Raw genomic sequence first — 18,794 nt, 5'->3', positions numbered from 1 at the left:
AAGCGTAACACTTCATTTAGCATTACTGTGCAATATTTTGTATTTGGCACAACTTTCTTCAATTTTGCAGTATCATGGTGTCAGCACTGTTTACCCTTCGCTATTTGCCCATGGTATAAAAGTAGTTCACAAGTCCAGTGGCTGTCTGCATAAAAAGAGGCAGTCTTGTGACTTATCCTCACAAGCCTTTAAAAATGGATGGGGACGTCAGAAGAAAAAAATAAGAATTCTCAGTATCTGTTATGTGATATAAAGTAGCATAATTTACGAGTAGCGTAAATTTGCTACGGAATGACATTAAAACACCACGCAGAAAGTATATAAAGATTTAGTTGATGATAAAACCTCAAAAAATTAAAATAACTGGCAGATGGGATTCAACAAGAAGCACTTCATGCTAAATTTGCAGGCATGGAGAAAGTGATGAAATTGGGGGTATAAATAGTAAATTTTCTGAAGTTGTGCACATTATTTCGCTGACAGCCGCATTTTAAGTGCAGTCACATTCCCCACATTAAGACATTGCAAGCTGAGAAACAACTCATTTTTGATTTGATGGGGCTACATTTAAAAAGAAAATCACACTGTGGAAGGGACAAATTCTCACAAAAAATATCGTCCATTTCTCTAAGTTTGCTTACATTAAAGAAATTGCACGATTTGAAAAATTCATAATGGCCTTAAGAAATTTACAAGTATAGTTTTCAAAACATTTTGAGCAATATTACATCTGTTTTTGGTTGTTTCTGCATGTGCAGATGGAAGTGGTCAATCTGCAACATAATCCCCTTTGAAAGAAAAATTCTTTTACTTTAAAATTGTCCTTGAGGTCTAGTTCCCACATCTCGATAACGATGTTGCAAATGTCATGAAATGTTTTGATCAATTTGTGTGTGTGTGGAAGGCTGCCCTCCCCCTTCTCTATTATGAAACTTGGCCATCCCTGACTTATGATGTAGACAGGTTTATCTAATTCTGGTGAAGTTCATGACCTGGGAGTTTGTAGGTGAAAAACTATACTCATGACTTTGTACCCTTATGGTCATCTGAACATTTGTTACTGCAATAGCGGAAATTCTGCTTGTGACAATTAAAAGAAGTGTAGTACTCTAGTTAGAGGCCCTTGGACTCCCATTTCCTTGAACATGATGATTACTAAGGGCTCCACCAGCTAACTTGAAAATGATGAAGGGATAATAAATTTGTATTAAAAAGTCTCTATATTGCCACAGAGGCCACACCAATGCAACATAGCTAAGATGTGGTGTCATCGTGTACTGCTGTATGCCTCTTGGAAGTTAAGGAACAACTTCCAGGTGTCAATGAAGAGTGGAAATCTCCTAAAAAGCTGACTCCAGTCATGAACGGTGGTCAGCTGTGGATCTCCACCATTGAAATCTGTGCAGTTTGTATCTGCAAACAGGAAGCTGACTTTCACCATTTCAAAGCCTGTGATTGGCAATCCTTTTTATGAGTTTACGTAAGCTCACTGTCAAACTGATCTGTCTATAGCTGCCTATATTGTGGGAATTTGTGCCAGATTTCAACAGTGATACAATGATATTTCCTGTCAACTGGTTACGGACAACTCTGTATTGCTAAATCTTATTAATCATCATCAAGATACTTTGTCTGCTATAGTCACTAAGATAGTGAAGTATTTCTCTGTGTATGGCATCTGGCCTTCGGGAGGTATCTTTCAACTGTGCCAGTGCATTCTGGATTCCAGTCTGCAAAAGGGGCATCTGTAGTGTGTTAAAAATTACATTCTGTAATGTAGGACACATTTGTATCATCTTTTGCAACTGCAATAAAAGTCTAATTTAGACTACACACATTTCACTTTCTTTTAAACATGCCAGAGAAATGCCAGATGTAAGAAAGAAATATCGCTGATATTTCCTATCATATACCAACTTTTTTCACTAAGGCGGCACCACCAGACTTGTAAAAATTCAGTGCAGGAGCCCCATCAGTTAGGGTTGATGAAAGGTTTTATCAACAGAGTCATGCTTGTCCAATATGTTTTTTGAGCAAGAAAAATGCCATCGGCTGTAGTTGTAGTACATTGATATCAACCAGGGCACTTGCCGCTTCATTGACCTCAATGTAAACAAATCTCATAAATGTGACAAGTTATTGTGCAGTGTCTTAAATCACCACTCTTGACCAAATCCAAAGATAAAAAAATTTGATTCTGGTTTTTCTACTGCACTTCCACATTGTTTGCCGTTTATTCAATGTCTTGACAAACTGTTCTCACTAAAAGAGGAAAAGAGCAATTTCCTTTTGGCACAAAATTCAAATCATACACAGATGGTTTAACACATTTCATAATATATTGGTATTGAACAGTTCAGAAATTTTCAACATATGACTTACATAAAAAGACAGGATATGTTGTTTAAAGCTAGATCATCAAACCAGTCTGGGAGAAGTACAAAGAATTTCAGTGACACACTTGACTGAAACGGCCAAGCACAGCAGCTGTTGCGAGTAATTACCTGAAGTCCTGTTATGAAATGCGATACTGGAGAACCAATACTGAGGTGCAGTTTCCAAGGTACTTGGGTTTAAAAGTTCATCAAAATAAGAATATTGGGAAAACTCGTGTGGATGTATGGAAATTTTAGTTTAAATAAGATTTGGGATCTGGTACTTGATTTATTAAGATCTCACCCAACATCTCATCTGTCAAAACAGGTAAACACAGGGTAAGCATATTTCACTAAAATTGCTGTGGATGTTGCTTGGGTGGCTTTGCAGGTGGAAGGAGTCAAACAACACAATATCACCACACATTATGTTTGGGGTCCAGGCAACTAACACTCGAGATACCACTTGCAGCACTTGAAGGATACCAGTTGGTCAGTCACACAAAAACGGTGTTGTCAACTCAACGAGAAACTTAAAATCAAGTCAGCAATACAATAATAACCTCTTTTGATGTGCTGGTCTGTGGATCAGTGCTTGTTCTGCATTGGGAGTTATTGTCATTTCTCATAACTGTCTTCTGTCCACAATTTGCCATACGCAGATTAAGAATATCTAATTGGGAGAATAAAACTGTCTCCTAAATGTGTCTCAGTCCCCCTCTGATAATTCCCAGACAGTATAGTGTGTTCTTAACCAGTTGCACATCAAGTAGTACACAAAATATGTTTACCTCAATATAAATGTATTGCAAACAGTAATAGATAATAATGTCCAGAAATTTTCTCGTTACACAATCCCTCTGTATTATTCTTTGTTTTCCATCTATCTCCTGTGTGTTTCTTGTAGTTCAGCAACCTTGCTGTCTCATTTGCAATCACATGCTTCATGTGTGTCTTTACCACTTTGACTACTAACCAATTTTAATGTCAAGAAGTTACGAAAGACCTTTGTTCAAACATGTTGACTATTGTATCCAACAATATAAAGTTGAATAACTTCCCCAGCTAGTAGTCCACAAGTATTTGTTATTACAGAAAACATGAGCCCCTCAGAATGGTCACAGCAGTAGGCAAAGATTGTTGTTTGGTGTGCCTGAAGTATTGTAATTAATGCTGGAATAGTGATGCCTTAGTCAAGATTTTGGTATCAGAAAATGGAAGATGTAGTCTTAAAAACAACTGTACAGAAAATAAAACCTTATTAAATTTGTAAACAATATATGTATATGTGTAGTACGAGTGTTATTTACTTATTACTGAAATTTCCTTTTCAGATGCTTACCTCCAGTGCTGTCAACGCTTCAAACTCTGTTGGATCTGCCTCGACAAATTCCAGTGTGATCCTAAACAGTCCGACTAACACCGGTCCTGTACTCTCTGTACCAGTTGGTAAGAATATTTCTCGTGTGCAAACCCCTAATAAATTGTGAAATATTTCTGGAAGCCTATAAAACCTTACAGTCCTGAATAAGTGTCTGGTAACTAAAATACTGATCACGAGCCACTCAAAAAGTAACTCTTGTAAAAGGATTAGGTCACTGCTCCACAGCTCTCTCTCTCTCTCTCTCTCTCTCTCTCTCTCTCTCTCTCTCTCTCTCTCTCTTTTTATTTTATTTTAAAGAATGAATGAAAGAAAGAAAGAAGCAACAATAAATGAATATATAATGAGAGATAGCGAACGGTCTGCACCAGACATTGAACAAGTATTGTTGATTGTTGTTATTAATTTTGATCACTAGGTCACCTCCCCGGATAATGAAACTCTCCAAGCATATGTATGGTGAAGTAAAATAGCAAATTATTCTGTACCTTGACTTTCATGAGATGGGGGATCAGACGTACTGACTCTGCAAAAAAATAATGTGACTCCTTGTTTCATTTAGGAACTCTTCTTCTTTTTAATATTTATGTATTTTTTATTGTGTGACTTTTTCAGTCTTTATTTCTCTATTCTTCCACTGCTCAAAACATTTAGGCATGTTACTTTTTGTACAGCTACACGGAAGCACTTTTGGAACGGAGGAACATGCCTCTGCTTGTAATAATTTCAACCATTGTACATAAGCTCTGGGAAATTGGTCTACAGTACAGTATGTCACAAGAGCTTTGAAAACATATTGGTTAAATAGGCAGCGTAGATAAAAGATCTCTCCCTAACAACTTTCATAGAATCCGATTTCTGGAATCAAGAGAAGTCGTCAGTCATATTCACTGGGCTGATGGCTGGATATTATAGTGTCTGGAGGCAAGGTGTCATACTGAAATTTCTACAATAGATGGAGCTAAATGATGGCCTGCCACAGGGATATTTCCTGGCCCCCCTCCTGTTCAATTTGGATATGCTGTTGACTGGGCACTCGCAGTGAGGCATAGAGGTCTTGACGTGGGAGTCCATATTGGTCAGTGATTTATTAACTATTGGCGAATGTCTCCACAAATAAAGGTTGCAGCAAAGTGCCAGTAAGTAGTAGTCTCAATGTTCGACTTAAACAAGATGTTGGCCAACAGAGCTCACGGTCCACTTTGAAGGAAGATTACTCAGATGTAGCAGAAACCCAAAGTATATAGGGCTACACTTGATAGAACGCTCAGTTAAAATGACTATATATTAACCCTAGGATGCCCAAGCCTTTTTTTTTTAACTTGGATGACTGGGGGGAGGGGGGGTGGGGTCTGCGAGCCCACAGGTATTAAATAAGTTTACTGACGAAAGATTACAACTTTCAAAATGGTTTATGTATTTTAACTAAGGCATCGGTTTATAAATGTTGTTAATTGTTATAAATATTGGATTGAGTGAATAAAAAATTGACATATTACAATACAAAACACAGATGTGGTCATATACAACAGACTACTCTGGGTCCTCAACTTCAAGGCAAGAGACACACTTCACAATTTTTTCTGAATGTGTGTCACACACATGTTTATGACACTGTCCATAATACTGTTTTGGTTTAGTTAGATTGTTATGCTTCTGCTTCTTTGTTTTAGCTTTTCTTACACAAATATGGCACCAACATTTCCTTGCAGGAGGCTGGCGTGCTTCTGTTGTCTCTTCTTTGATTTTATTTTGTAGAATAGTCTCCATTGATTGAACAATTTGGTTAGATAACCCTCTTGCGCTGACGCTTCTTTCTTCTACCTGCAATTTCACTAGTTCCATTCCAGCTTGCAGAAGATAAAGTTTCCATTTGTTGTGTTTCTTTTCATTCCATCTTGGATGTTGCTGGATGAATATGGTGGTTGCATTGATAGCACAAATGTCGATGAGAGAGTAAAATACAGATAGAGGCCATCTCTTTGTTCCCCTCTCGCAGGTGTACATACGCGCCATTTGATCAATGGTATCAATTCCATCTTTAGTGGAATTATAATATGCATTTATCTCGGTTTTATTCTTCTCTCCTCCAACAGTGCCTTTATCTTGGTGCATTGTTGACAACATCATTAAGTTTTTACTTGGTTTCGTTTTTGCTGTGTAGGACACCAAAGTTACTGGAGGCCTACCTGTTGATGGGTCTGTGAACAAGAACATTGATGAATATAGTTCTCGATTTGACGTGTTCTTCATTATGTCTGGAATATGCTTCCTGTTTGACTGGAGATTTCCTACTGTAGTAACTTTGTAGTCTTGATGTAACTCTTCCGCCAAATCCACCGATGTGTAGTATCGGTCTGTAGTAATATTTCGACCAGTATTTTTCACAGGTGCTACCAGACGTTTGGCAACAGCTGCTGAACCCCGTTCTTTCGACAAATTCTGAACATTACCAGCATAGGGTTCCATATGCAAGATGTATCTGTAAACTGCATCGGACATCATGCGTATAAGGATGCAATACTTGCTCGGTTTATCCTTCATAAATACTTTGAAGGGGCAGTGCCCTCTAAACAAGCTGAGCATCTCATCAACGGTGAGGTGGACCCATGGTTTATACAGTAGTGGAAACCTATCATTCACTTTGTTGAAAACATCACGGATTGCTGTGAACTTGTCTTCTTCCCTTCTTAGCTGGCGGGTACTTTTGTCATCAAACCTTATGATTGCAATAAGTTACTTGAAATGTTCTCTTGCCATAATACCCTTGTAAACTGGCCGACCCATTAGGTCTGACCAAAGATCGTGTACACTGACAGGGTTGTCCTTATTTGCCCCCGTAAGTATCAGGATTCCTATGAAGGCATACAATTCTTTCTCATTAGTCAAAGTAACATTTCGCCTAACTGCCTCTTCATTTGAATGTTTTACTATAACATCCATGACGTCAGACGTAAGAAGTAACTTCAAGGCTTCTCCAGGTGAATGGCAAACACCAGCTGGAGTTACTCCTGCCTGCTCTCTTACTATGTTAGCAACAGACCTCCGAGGAATTCTAGGCTGTGTGGTTACGTATCTTCTTCCAGACTTGGCCACAATAACATCATAATGGTCACTGCCTGAAGCTGCGCTATCTTCATCTTCTCTAACATCCACATCACTTTCCTGATCTGATTCATACTCCATAACACCATCCTCATATTCACTTTCACTCCCCGAGTCAGAATCTTCATCTAAAATTTCATTCAGAACTCTTTCTAAAGACGAGTCACGTATTCTTTTAGTCATTTCTAAGTCTGGGTGTGAACGCTAGGGAACTGCACTAACTCACTGCAAGTTTACAAGATAAATAACAGCTGAGTGACATCAACAATCACTTCCTCTGAAAGTAAAGCGATTGTTGTGAATATCAAGAACACCAACCAACAAGAAACTAACTTGCATTGTTGTGAGATGAGAAAAATGAAATCCTATTAAGGGAAATTTTCTATAGCATGGAAGCCAAAAGGGGGGGGGGGGGGGGGGGGGTTGTTGGACCCATAATAAGTTTATTTATTTTTTTCTTTCAAAGCAGGAATTTTCTATAAAATATATTGACACTAACGTTTCATAAAATAGCCAACAAACAATAACTCAGAGGGAATATGTAATATGAAAGTGACTTGGGCAAAAGCAGGGGATATAAGAAAACTGTGGGTTCAACAACCCCCCCCCCCCCCCCCCAGGCGTCCTAGGGTTAAGAACAGTTGACAAAATCAAAGCTAAAAATAACAAACTCCACACACTCTGTGGCCCATTGTGAGGATTCCCTGCATCAACTTTCCACACTTCAGCTCTGGGTATGGTCTTCCCAGCTGCAAAATATTGCTCACCAGCTTGGATGAATAGTACTCAAACAACATGTGTTGATACACAACTGAACCATACTTGTGATATAATCAGACCTACACCTACTTTCTGGCTGTCCACCTCCTCCTCTGCTGCGGGAAAGTGTTCTTGTACGAGAATACAAAAAACTACAGAAAACTTCTCACACTGCTGTTTACACAAACATTCCAAGTGTCAGCAAAGCAAGGCTTCGCCGTCATTAACCACCACTGGAAGTGGCAAGAATAGTAGTTAGCAGAGGATTTAATACTGAATAGTGTTGGAGACATACATGGCAGATCAGTGCCACGACATAAGAACTTAAGATGCTGCACATATTGCCACGCAAGATCTGGTCAGTTCTTAACCGAGCGAGAACCAGCACTGGAAGATGTGCAGACATTTTGCAAAAGCGGTATTTAAAAAAATTCGAGTTGTGATGTGGTGCTGAAAAGCCGACTGTTCACCACATATTGTGTTCACCACGTTCTCGGAGAACTTTCCCTGATGACCCAACAGAGTTCCTGTATATTGTAATATTATTTTTGTGATGTAGCCATAGGACAAATAAATAAAAAATAGACTCATCCATTATGCCACCACAGATCGTATCTTAGTAATGCAAGGATCAGATTTCTCTTCTTATTAGGTACTATAAGCAACAGAAGTGTATTTTTGAGTATTCTGTTGATGTCACCACATAGAAAAAAAATGGAGACATATCTACTTATATTCTACTTGTACAAGATAATTTCAAGGTTTTGGCCAGGGGTATTGCAAGTCATTCCTATCACTTTCGGAGCAAAAGAAGGATGATGGCTTAAATGTCTCTGTACTCACTTCATTAATCTAATCATGTTGTCACAGTACTTGCTGGCACTTAGTATGCTGAAGTATGGAGCGTCAATTAAATTGTAATAACAAAAAGGATCAATAGAAGAATACAACAAATGGTATGTTTTTGTGAAAGTTGTAATAATTTTATGCAGAAGTTTCTTTAATTAAAAGCTGCTAACAAGTGACACTATGTGCTTTATGGCTCATATCAGTATCATAAATAAATTGGTCTTCTGCAGTCTTTGCAATCACATAAGTCTTTTCAAAATTTCTGTTGCTTTCATTAGAGAGGGGACACAAATGAATAATGAACTGCCATCACATTTTGTATACGTAAACAATCTGACAGGTAGGATATAATTTCTTTCTTTTTGGGATAGGGCCTTGGAACAGTTTCACTCGATTCTCTGTCCCTACTACTCTTTGAAATAACTTGTGTCTTCTAGTCTGTAGCTGGTAAGTTAAAATATCCGTTTAAAACTATAACGTGACCAGGAAACTGTATGTAGAATATTCTTAAAGTTTGCCCTCAACTGTTCCACCACAACTGTAGCTGAGGTAGGGGGTCAATAAAAGCATCTAATGACCACATTTGATTCGCCCTTAACACTATCTTCATCAAAATTATTTTGCATTCTGAGTCTGTATTACTCTGACTAGTATTATCATATATTTTATTGCTGTAAACACTCCGCCACCAGTTTCAACCTATCTATGCAATAAACATTCCTATCTGAATTTAGAATTTTATTGCTATGAACCTCTGGTTTCAGCCAGGTTTTTGTCTCAAGTACTATGTGGGCATTTTTACCATTTATAAGAGAGATCAGTTCCGGGATCTTTCCATAGACGCCCCTGCGGTTAACTAATACTGTTTTAACATTTCTTTCTCCGATCTACTATGACAAATGCTACTCTGTGTGGTCTCAGAAGGCATCTTATTGGGCTTGTGGAGGGATTTGTCTATCCTAAAAACACTTAATGGACTATACACATGCTGCGCTACCCTAGTACCTAACGGAAGTTCATGGCTGACCTATTAAGCAGTACCCTAAAGGTCTCTAACTGATAGTGGTGGTCAAGAAATTTGCATCCTATACTGTCGCAGAATCTTCTGACCTCTGGTTTAGATCTTCCACTGCCCAAACCATAAGACCGCGATTGGTTCTGGGAACGATGGTGCGAAACAATAGCTCTACTTGTATCCTGCAGCTGAGTCTAGCTGTCTTCACTAAAACAGCCAGTCACCTTTAGGAACTGAGGATGGCCATGGAACACAGGCAGCAGACATGATTCTTGCCTACACGAGTCACAGTTTGCAGCTGTGTGCACCCAGTGTGCATCTTGTTGTGTGAGACATGCCCCGTACATCTCCCTGGCAGGCAGACAGAGTGGACATTTGCTTTGTTTCCACCATGCCCACTATTTTCATGAGAGGCTTCATCATCTGCCTAACATTGGAGCTCACAGTGAGAAGCCATCCCACCCTCTGCGCTCGCTCGAAACCCCCTGGAAGATGGGTCCTAGTCGCAACAGTCAAGTTATCATGTGCTGGCTCAGATGTACTTTCAGCAGCAGGTGTTACCTTAAAATCTAATTTTAATATGTAAAGGGAACAGCTGTGTGACCAGTACCCACTTTCGCCTTCTGCACAGTGATTTGTGAACCTGCTGCTGTTTGCCAATCACCATCAGACAATTGTAGACTGGCTAGGATGTGCGAATTGGGAGATGCAGTGGCATGCCCCAGATAAAGCTGTAGGGTGCAATGGTGCCAAAGGAATCATCTCGCGTGCCCTGATGCCACCACTTCCCAGAGCAGCAGCTTGGAACCTGTCCGGCCATAGGCAGCACAGCTTCCAGCTGTTTGTGGCCAGTTCCCCCTACATCCATACACAACAGGCACAGTCCACCTTTAATCGATAACAAGAAACCAAAAACATACTTCAGTGTCTTTTTGACAGGGGTGACTAATAATAAGTGCCACAAAGTGAAAAATGCGAGCTGCTGCATTAATACTAGGTCACACAACACAAGTGGGCAGCACACAGCCAGACAGCAGAGTACTGACTCATTGTTCTACATGTTCAAGCTACTCAGCTGTGGCACTGCATGTGGTGAAGATCTACACTACCAAAACTATGATACACACTAAAATGTAAACAAGAGAACAAAAACAAGCTCTGGTCTCTTTTAGACAGCACTGAAGATGATGTCAATAAACAATCATAAAATGAAAAGTAGAAACTGCTGTGTAAACACTAACTCATCGAGCACAGGTGCATGGCACACAGATAGACACCAAACTGAGGGGGAAAGGTGAAAAATTAAACTCAGTTTAGTACTTGTGCATGTTTGTAACAGTCCAGTGGGTGATACATTTATGCCTCAGACTCAAAGATCCTAGTTTTATGAGTAAATCTGGAAGGATGCTGTCAACAACAATGATGCAAATTGTAATTCTACTTAATTTATTCCAACTCAACAGACAGCTGTTACAGGCCATATTGAACTGCCATTTGACCCATTTTATTCTAGCTGTCTATAGCCTTTTTTAATATTTTTCCAAATACCATGAACTAATATTTCTGTTATAATTACAAAACCCTTTAATTCTCACCCCTCTATTATCTATTCAAACAACTATTTATTTGTAGAATTTTGTCATGTAATTTATCTTTAACTACTATGAGCTTTCTCCCTTCACTGCTTGATTATTTTTACAACCTTCCTGAATGTAAGAATTGTAATATCATCACCTACACAGCTATTATTGTGTGATTATCATTACAATTAAGTGATTATCATTTGTTTGTACTAATTTTTTTTCTTTCCTTCAATAAAATGTGTAATCTTTTGTAGGTAAAGGCCTGTCAATATTTTTAAAAAGTGGTTACCGAAGAAGTAAAAACCCTTATAAACTATTCATTAGAACCTTTCTTTTGCAGCTCAGATTATGACATCAGGTGTAAAAAACTTGAGCCAGCAGAATCTTCGTACAGCCACCTCCAGTGGTTCTGTGGCCCTCACTCAGGTAATTTTTCGTCATTGCCAAAATAGTGTTAGTACCATTGGAAATTATTTTATCATACATTTTAATCAATGCCAATAGTTTTTAGGTGTATTTAAAGACATCTCACTTCTTGTAGGTGTCTGTCAAGTGGCAAATTGTTTTCTAAACAAGCTAGAAACATGCCCAGTACTAGTCATAATGGCAGTTTTTTTATTTTTGTAGGCAAGAAATGCTTAGATCTTCTCAAATTATCAGAATTACCATACACATTGTAACACAATGAATTTACCTACACCAAGACACTTTCTTTTGTCAATAGATCCCACACTCGCTTCTGCTGCTCAACTCAGCATATCCTTATGTCCTTTATCTTTGCCTTAATCTGTACGTTTCAACCATCATTTATTACTGCATAGAAATTCTGCAAGATCCATTGCAAAGTTTTGTAAGAAGCAGAACACATGAAAAAGTGACCAAGCCCCTTGCTAGACATTAATTTATGGTCTCTTGGTCACATTTCCATAATATCATTTTTCCTGAACCCTGCAACTAGACCTCTCCACTTTTGCAGTGTGCAATATGGTACATTACATAGCATATTACTTCCCTAGGAATTACTGCAGGATGAAACGGTTTCTTCATGAATGACACAGCTCATTTCCACTCCCATCCTGTTCACTTGCACTAGTGCCCCATCACTAGTGAAGTCAATGTCAGTAAGACACTAAGCTCTCACCAACTTTACTTTATCTCTTTAGCATAACTAGTTTTGCTAGTGTGTTGACGAATCCCTGTTTTCAAGATACTGATTTTGGTGTACTATGAGTTTACCACTGTAAAGGAAGTATGTAATTATTTGCGAGTCCACCAGTGTGCAGTCACTTTTTAAGAAAATATGCTCGTTTATTTGCTTAGGTTACAACTGCATGCAGGTTTACGGATATTGGAATCACTTTATTAATAATGCACTACTGTGTTAAGTAAATGAAATGTCTTTCAGTAGTTTATCAGTTTTTTAATTACAGGTGAGCGACCACATTCCAAGATGAATTAACAATGATTACACTTATACCAGTATTCCTTTAGATGGTGTAGATTAACAGCTAGAGAACATTAAAACTAATGTGACATAAATATGATCAAATCACTACAAATCTTATTACTAAATAACTAGTGCAGTAACCAGTGGGGGATGGAAACAACTGTGGAGAAAAGCATGAATAATATTTAGACAATTGATGCGATACATAGTGAGTCAGGGGGAACAAATTGATAAATGATACGATATAGTAACATGAAATGTATCTGCAAGATGAAGCTGTAAGTATTGTACACTAAGTAACTTTACGATGGATTAACATATGTTGTGACTTTTGTAATCATATTGGTATAGTGGAGTTTGGAAAATTGACTCATTCCTCTGCATTTTACCTAAAATCACTTTTCTTAGTTGCCTTTATTGTCTTTCACCAACTACAGTATGAATATGAGAGTCTTATTAATTATAATTCCTTCTGTGTATTAGTTTTTACTCTATATATTCAATCTGTACAATGGAAATTCTAAGTCTTATTTATTTGCAGTCTTCTTGCTATACTACATTATGGATGGGTGATATTTAATGTAACTCTGAAGACTACTTAATGAATTGTACCTATTAGGCAAAGAATACTTTCCACTCTGAACCATATCAAAATTTTAATAGTATAGATCAAGTATAGATGAACAAAATCATCGATTTATGAAAATATGATGTAATGGATGAATAAAAAAATCTATTCACCAAGTGGTGGCAGGAGAACATACATATAAAGGTATTAAAGTTTGCAAGCTTTCAGAACCAGAGGCTCCTTCTTCTGGTAGAAGGGTTGAAGGGGGAAGAAGAGAGTTTTAGAAAAAAGTCTGATGAGTTTTAGGAAATAGGGTAGAGCTTGGAAAAGTTGACCAGAACCCCAGGTCAAGGAAGACTTAATGGAACCAGATGGGATGAGGAGCACAGGCCGATTGTTGAGGACTACACCAGACAAGATTTGAAAATCTAAGAGTTTAAACGTGGAAGATAGGGTAATAAACAAGATATTGTGCACTAATTAATGAGAGCAGAAATCTAAGTGCATTCTATTGTAATTGGGGGGGGGGGGGGGGGGGGGAGGGAGATGGACAGATCAAAAATTGAAAGATAATAAAACTAAAAGGGAGTGAAGAAAGGAGTAGTTACTGTGAAGAAATGTTGAGACCAAAGACATTAATGTACAATAAACCAAGGTTGACGGCAAGAAACGACAACATGTTGTAACTCCAGTTCCCAACTGCGGAGTTACGAGAAGCTGGTGTCTGCGGGAAGAATCCAGATGGCACGTGTGGTGAAACATGCACTGAAGTCATGACTGTCATGTTGTACAGCGTGCTCTGCAATAGCATATTGTGTTTTGCCAGTATGCATTCTCTGCCTATACCCATTCGTAATAACTGATAACTTGATGATAGTCATGACAATGTAAAAGGCCGAACAGTATTTAAATAATTGCTGGTATATGACATGTCGTTTCACAGGTGGCTCTCCCTTTGATAGTACGTATTTTGCCAGTTACAGGACTGGTGTAGGTGGTGGTAGGAGGGGCAAAGGCAAGTCTTACAGCATGGAAGGTCACAGGGCAAGGAGCTATAGGATAGGGAGAGGGGTACAGAAGGAGCATATATCTACCAAGGTTATTTCCTAGATTGGGAGAACGATGAAAAGCTCTTCTGGCTGTGGCGGGCAAAATGTCGGACAGAATGGATTTCATATCAGGGCATGACTTTAGGAAGTCATAGCCTTGTCGAAGTAGATGAATAGTACATTCAAGACCAGGATAATACTGAGTGACAAGTGGTGTTTTTGTTGGCAGTCAGCCGTGCTGGGGTTTGATGTGCTGCTTCTGAACTAGGCTGATGGAATAATTGTGTCCAGTGAAAGCTGAGGTGGGAATGTTGGTGTATTGCTGTAATGAGTCTGCAACTGAACAAATAATTTTGCCTTGAATACCAAGGCTGTATGGAAGGGTGTGTTTGATATGGGATGGATGGCAACTTTCAGAATGTAAGTACTGTTGTTTGTTAGTAGGTTTAATGTAAATAGATGTGTGTAGCTGGCCTTCGATGAGGATGAGACCAACATGAAGGAAAGTGGAATGGGATTTGGAATAGGACCATGTGAAATTTATTTCCGAGAATGTATTTAGAGATTCCAAGAATTTTAATAGGTCAACCCCACCATGAGTCCATACGGCAAGGATATCATCGATGTATCTAAACCAGACCAGAGACTGAAGGAGTTTGGATCCCAGGAAAGCCCCCTCCAAGCGACCCACGAAGAGGTTGATGTAGGAAGGAGTCATCGTGGTTCCCAAGCTTGAGCCCCTGGTTTGTTTGTACATCTGTCCCTCAAAGGTAAAGATGTTATTGGTAAGTATAAAGTTGATTAAGGTGAGCAGAGAGGATGTTATAGGTTTGGAATCTGGTAGATGTTGACTGAGGAAATGTTCAGCAGCAGACCGACCATATACATTGGGTGTTATGTTACGGAAGGTGGTGGTGTTAATGGTGACAAGCAAGGTGTGTGGTGAGAGTGGGACATGCGCAGATTTCAGATGGTCTAGGAAAGTCTGCTGTCTTTAGTATAGGAGGGAAGTCTTTGTACTATGGGTTGCAGGTGCTGATCAACTAAGGCAAATAAATGTTCGGTGGGTGCTTTGAAGTCAGCTACTATGGGATGGCCATGATGCTTGCGTCTGTGGATCTTGGGATAAAGGTAAAAGGTGAAGTGTGTGGTTTGGGTGGGGTGAGAAATTCTGTGGGTTGAGGAGAGGTGTCAGATAGCTGGCATAGTCCTTCCCTTACATACTCTCGTTGGTCAAGTACCAGAGCGGTAAATCTCTTGTCTGCTTGGAGGATAATGGTGGTGTCATTAGCTTTTAGGGAACAAAGGGCTTGGAGTTCTACAAAGGACAGATTAGGGTCATGTTGTAGGGACCTGAGAAAGGGTTGTGAATCAGTGCTGGATGTGGGTAATTCTTGGAAGGCTTCTAACAATTTCAATTTTAATTTTTTTACAGTGACTATTGCTTTGTTTGCTCCCTTTTGGTGTTCTATATTTTTCATTTTCTGACCAGCGCAGTTTTTGCTGCCCCTCTCCCACTTCTATCACATATATTGCACTTCACTTTCTGCTCATGCTAACACATACATGAGGTTTGGTAGTAATCTCTGTCTTGGTTATTGCCCTATTTTCCACCTTTAACCTCTCAAGTTTTCAAATCTCATCCAGTGCCATCCCTAACAATCAGTCTTTCCTTCTCATCCTGTCCGATAAGTCTCCCCAGGGTTCTGAGCAATTTTTCCGAACCCTACCCTTTTTCCTAAACCTCATCAGTCCTCCTCCGTAACTCCTTTTCTTTCCCCTTCAATCTTTCTGCATGGAGGAGGACTCACTGACTCTAAAAACTTCCAAACTTCAATGCCTTTATATGTGTGTTCTCCCGCCACCGCTTGGTGAGTACAATTATTATCTATTCAATGGCATTATATTTTTGTAGGGTGGGCTTCGCCAACAGTTGTCACAAGCGAGTTTTTAGTATTTACCCTGTTATTTAATAACAGTGAGAACTTTTCCCTTTTTCTTTCAATATTTTTCTTCTTGCTATTAAGATTTCAGTAATTTGAAACAGTTTATAACATTTGTGCCTTGTCACAGTAATATGCATCATCGTTAAATCTTGCATTGTTACGCAGCTAGCTCTGTGCAGTCTGGGCGTTGTTCATCCACCTATAATGTATAAATTCCTTTAGAGCATTCTATTGCAGCTGTTTCATTAATAGGTGTTCCTAGGCTTGGTGGTCCATTCTATATGGCAACAGTGACATATTAAAAGCTCTACCTACATAGGATATAATTCACAGTTGGAACATATTTGTTCCTGTAGAAACAGTTAATAAAGTCAGGCTGTTTAGTACAGAGCTGTTCCACTGGGCGAGCAGCACTGTAGGTCCAATGCAAAAGCCTTAATGTGTTTTTAGCTCCAAGTGTATTGTGTGTTCTTGATTGCATTTCTGTACTGGTGTATTATGCAAATGCATTATACTGTAGGAAAGTGAAGTGTTACATTAAGTTTTATAATTAGTTGCTTGTGGATGTCAAAATGGAAAAAGGCAGAAATTTGTTCTTTTGGAGAAGAAAGCAACAGAACTGCACGATGCAGTATTTGTGAGCAAATTTTATGTTTCGTCATAGCTACTGTGGTCAAACAGATACTTTCAATTGTGAAAATGAGTCTTTGTTCAGTATTCATTCCCTTTTCATTTTCTGCTTTTGTTTTCACTTTTTTTAAGCATCCTTCACACCCTACAAGGAACCCATTATGTGGTTGAAACTAGAGTGTTGTAACCTATCAATCATAATTAATAATTTAGCCCATCCCTATACTATTCTAGACAGTTCAGAATGCTCCCTAATATTTTGTAGTTAAATGTAAGGGGGATGATGTGGTGGTGGATTTGTGTGTAGATTGAAAAACTAAATTGCAAGTAAATAATGCTGGTGTTATCAGCACCCTTTTGTGTAGCTGTGAGATATGGACAACTTTTGCTAAACACGAATCCTGACTGAACAGCTTCCATATCCGTTGTCTTCAGAGGATCCTGCAGACTCTTGGAAGGATAGATTGTGGCTCACAAGCACAACCAGCATCCATGCACTCCTGAGAGCCACCGATGTCTAAGGTGGCTGGGACATGTCAAGCACATGGGTCCTGAGCGAATACCAAAGAAAGTGCTTTATGGAGAACTTTGGGAGGGTGTGAGGCCAATAGGAAGACCACACCTTCACTTCAAGGATGCCTGCAAGAGATATCTGACCAGGGCCAGTATCGATCCAAGTCAGTGGGAAAATAAAAGCAGGTGACCGTGGCAGGTAGCAACAAACTGTGCGCAATGAGGTTGAGCTTGCAGAGAACAAATGCATGCGAGAAGACATCAGGAAGAGGGCAGGACGGAAGTAGGGAGTGGCATCTGGTGGAAGTCCTTCACATTTCGAGTGCCCAAATTGCCGTAGAGACTGCCACTCTCGAGTGGGACTTTTCAGCCATAGCAGATGTTGCCGAGTTTTAACCAACTATGCTACACCATCATCCTTTGAGGATGGGAGGATGCCACACTTGAGTGTAAGACAGAGTGTACTGCAGGAAATTTTCGTAATAAAAGGAGTAAAAATAACAGCTCCCCATGCAATTGAGTCACTGAGTGGCTGATGTGCACATAAACAAGACTGAAAACATTGCTAAGCTTGTGGGCATTGTCTTCGTCCTGAGATAATAAGTATAGAACACACACACACGACAACAATCACTGCAGATAGCTGGAGACTCCGAACATATTTAGTAAAATGCAATGCAAAACACAATCCTGGCACGTGATGACAGTGGACATTGTGCTACTGGGAGATAAGCTGTTGAAGAAAGTACATGTCAGTGCTCTTCACCCTTCCTGTTCCTGGAGAAACTGTAGAATAAATTGGTAGTTTTGTGTGTGTATGTGGGGGAGGGGGGGGGGCAATTGAAGATAAACTGAAGGACATCAGACCTCTACAGACAATCTGTTTTTCTGTTGTATATTAATAGTCCAGCTGGAAATAAAAGTACCTAAATGACACTCTTGCATGTCTGTAGATCATCAAGGAATGTCTAATTTGTTTCATACTATTGAGCTGTTTGTGCACAATAAGTTGTCGATTAGTGTGGTGGCTGTTGGGAGCAGCCATGACCCCCTCTTTACGGCTTTCGAGGGGAGATGAGCAATGAGGGGAAGGCAGCGACAGCTCCTTGCAACAGTGCTGGCACCACTACCTGCGTTTTGTGCTTAATACGAAACTGAATGTGACAGTTGTGGACATATTGCCTGCTTAAGTGACACTTCCATTGGATCAGAAATCACCTAATTCGTTGACATATTCATGCTTGAGAGTTTTACTTACAACTTATGTATTATTTATTTATCGCAAATAATTCGAAAGTCAAAAACTGATTTTTGAAATCTGTTTGCACTTTTCATTTATTAAACACAGTAGAACAGTAATGTTTACGAAGTGTAATTGACTTTGCCTGAAAGAATTGTCAAAATGATGTTCACTAAAGACCACTGTCATTTGTGTTTGATTCAAGATTATCATCATCATCATCATCATCATCATCATAGCTTGAGGGCATGACACTAATAACTTAATTGATGAACATTTCCATTATTCCATCTTGTGTCCAATACTCTTGCTCCAGCTGCTGCACTTCCCTGCA

At 39.2% G+C, this 18,794-nt stretch overlaps 1 protein-coding gene across 3 annotated transcripts in view; it reads left to right on the top strand.

Moving 5' to 3' along the window:
• LOC124622191 (putative mediator of RNA polymerase II transcription subunit 26) overlaps positions 1-18,794 on the top strand; it is a 283,782-nt gene that overhangs the window by 167,493 nt on the left and 97,495 nt on the right. For all 3 annotated transcript variants that reach the window (XM_047147835.1, XM_047147836.1, XM_047147837.1), the window contains 2 exons: positions 3,710-3,824; positions 11,408-11,493. In XM_047147835.1, the coding sequence (XP_047003791.1) occupies positions 3,710-3,824; positions 11,408-11,493 (201 nt within the window). The remainder of the gene's footprint in view (positions 1-3,709; positions 3,825-11,407; positions 11,494-18,794) is intronic.

Source organism: Schistocerca americana, chromosome 7 (genome assembly GCF_021461395.2).
Source record: "Schistocerca americana isolate TAMUIC-IGC-003095 chromosome 7, iqSchAmer2.1, whole genome shotgun sequence".
Classification (NCBI taxonomy): Eukaryota; Metazoa; Arthropoda; class Insecta; order Orthoptera; family Acrididae; genus Schistocerca; species Schistocerca americana.
Note: the sequence above shows the minus strand (reverse complement) of the source record. Positions and strands in the feature narration are given on the sequence as shown.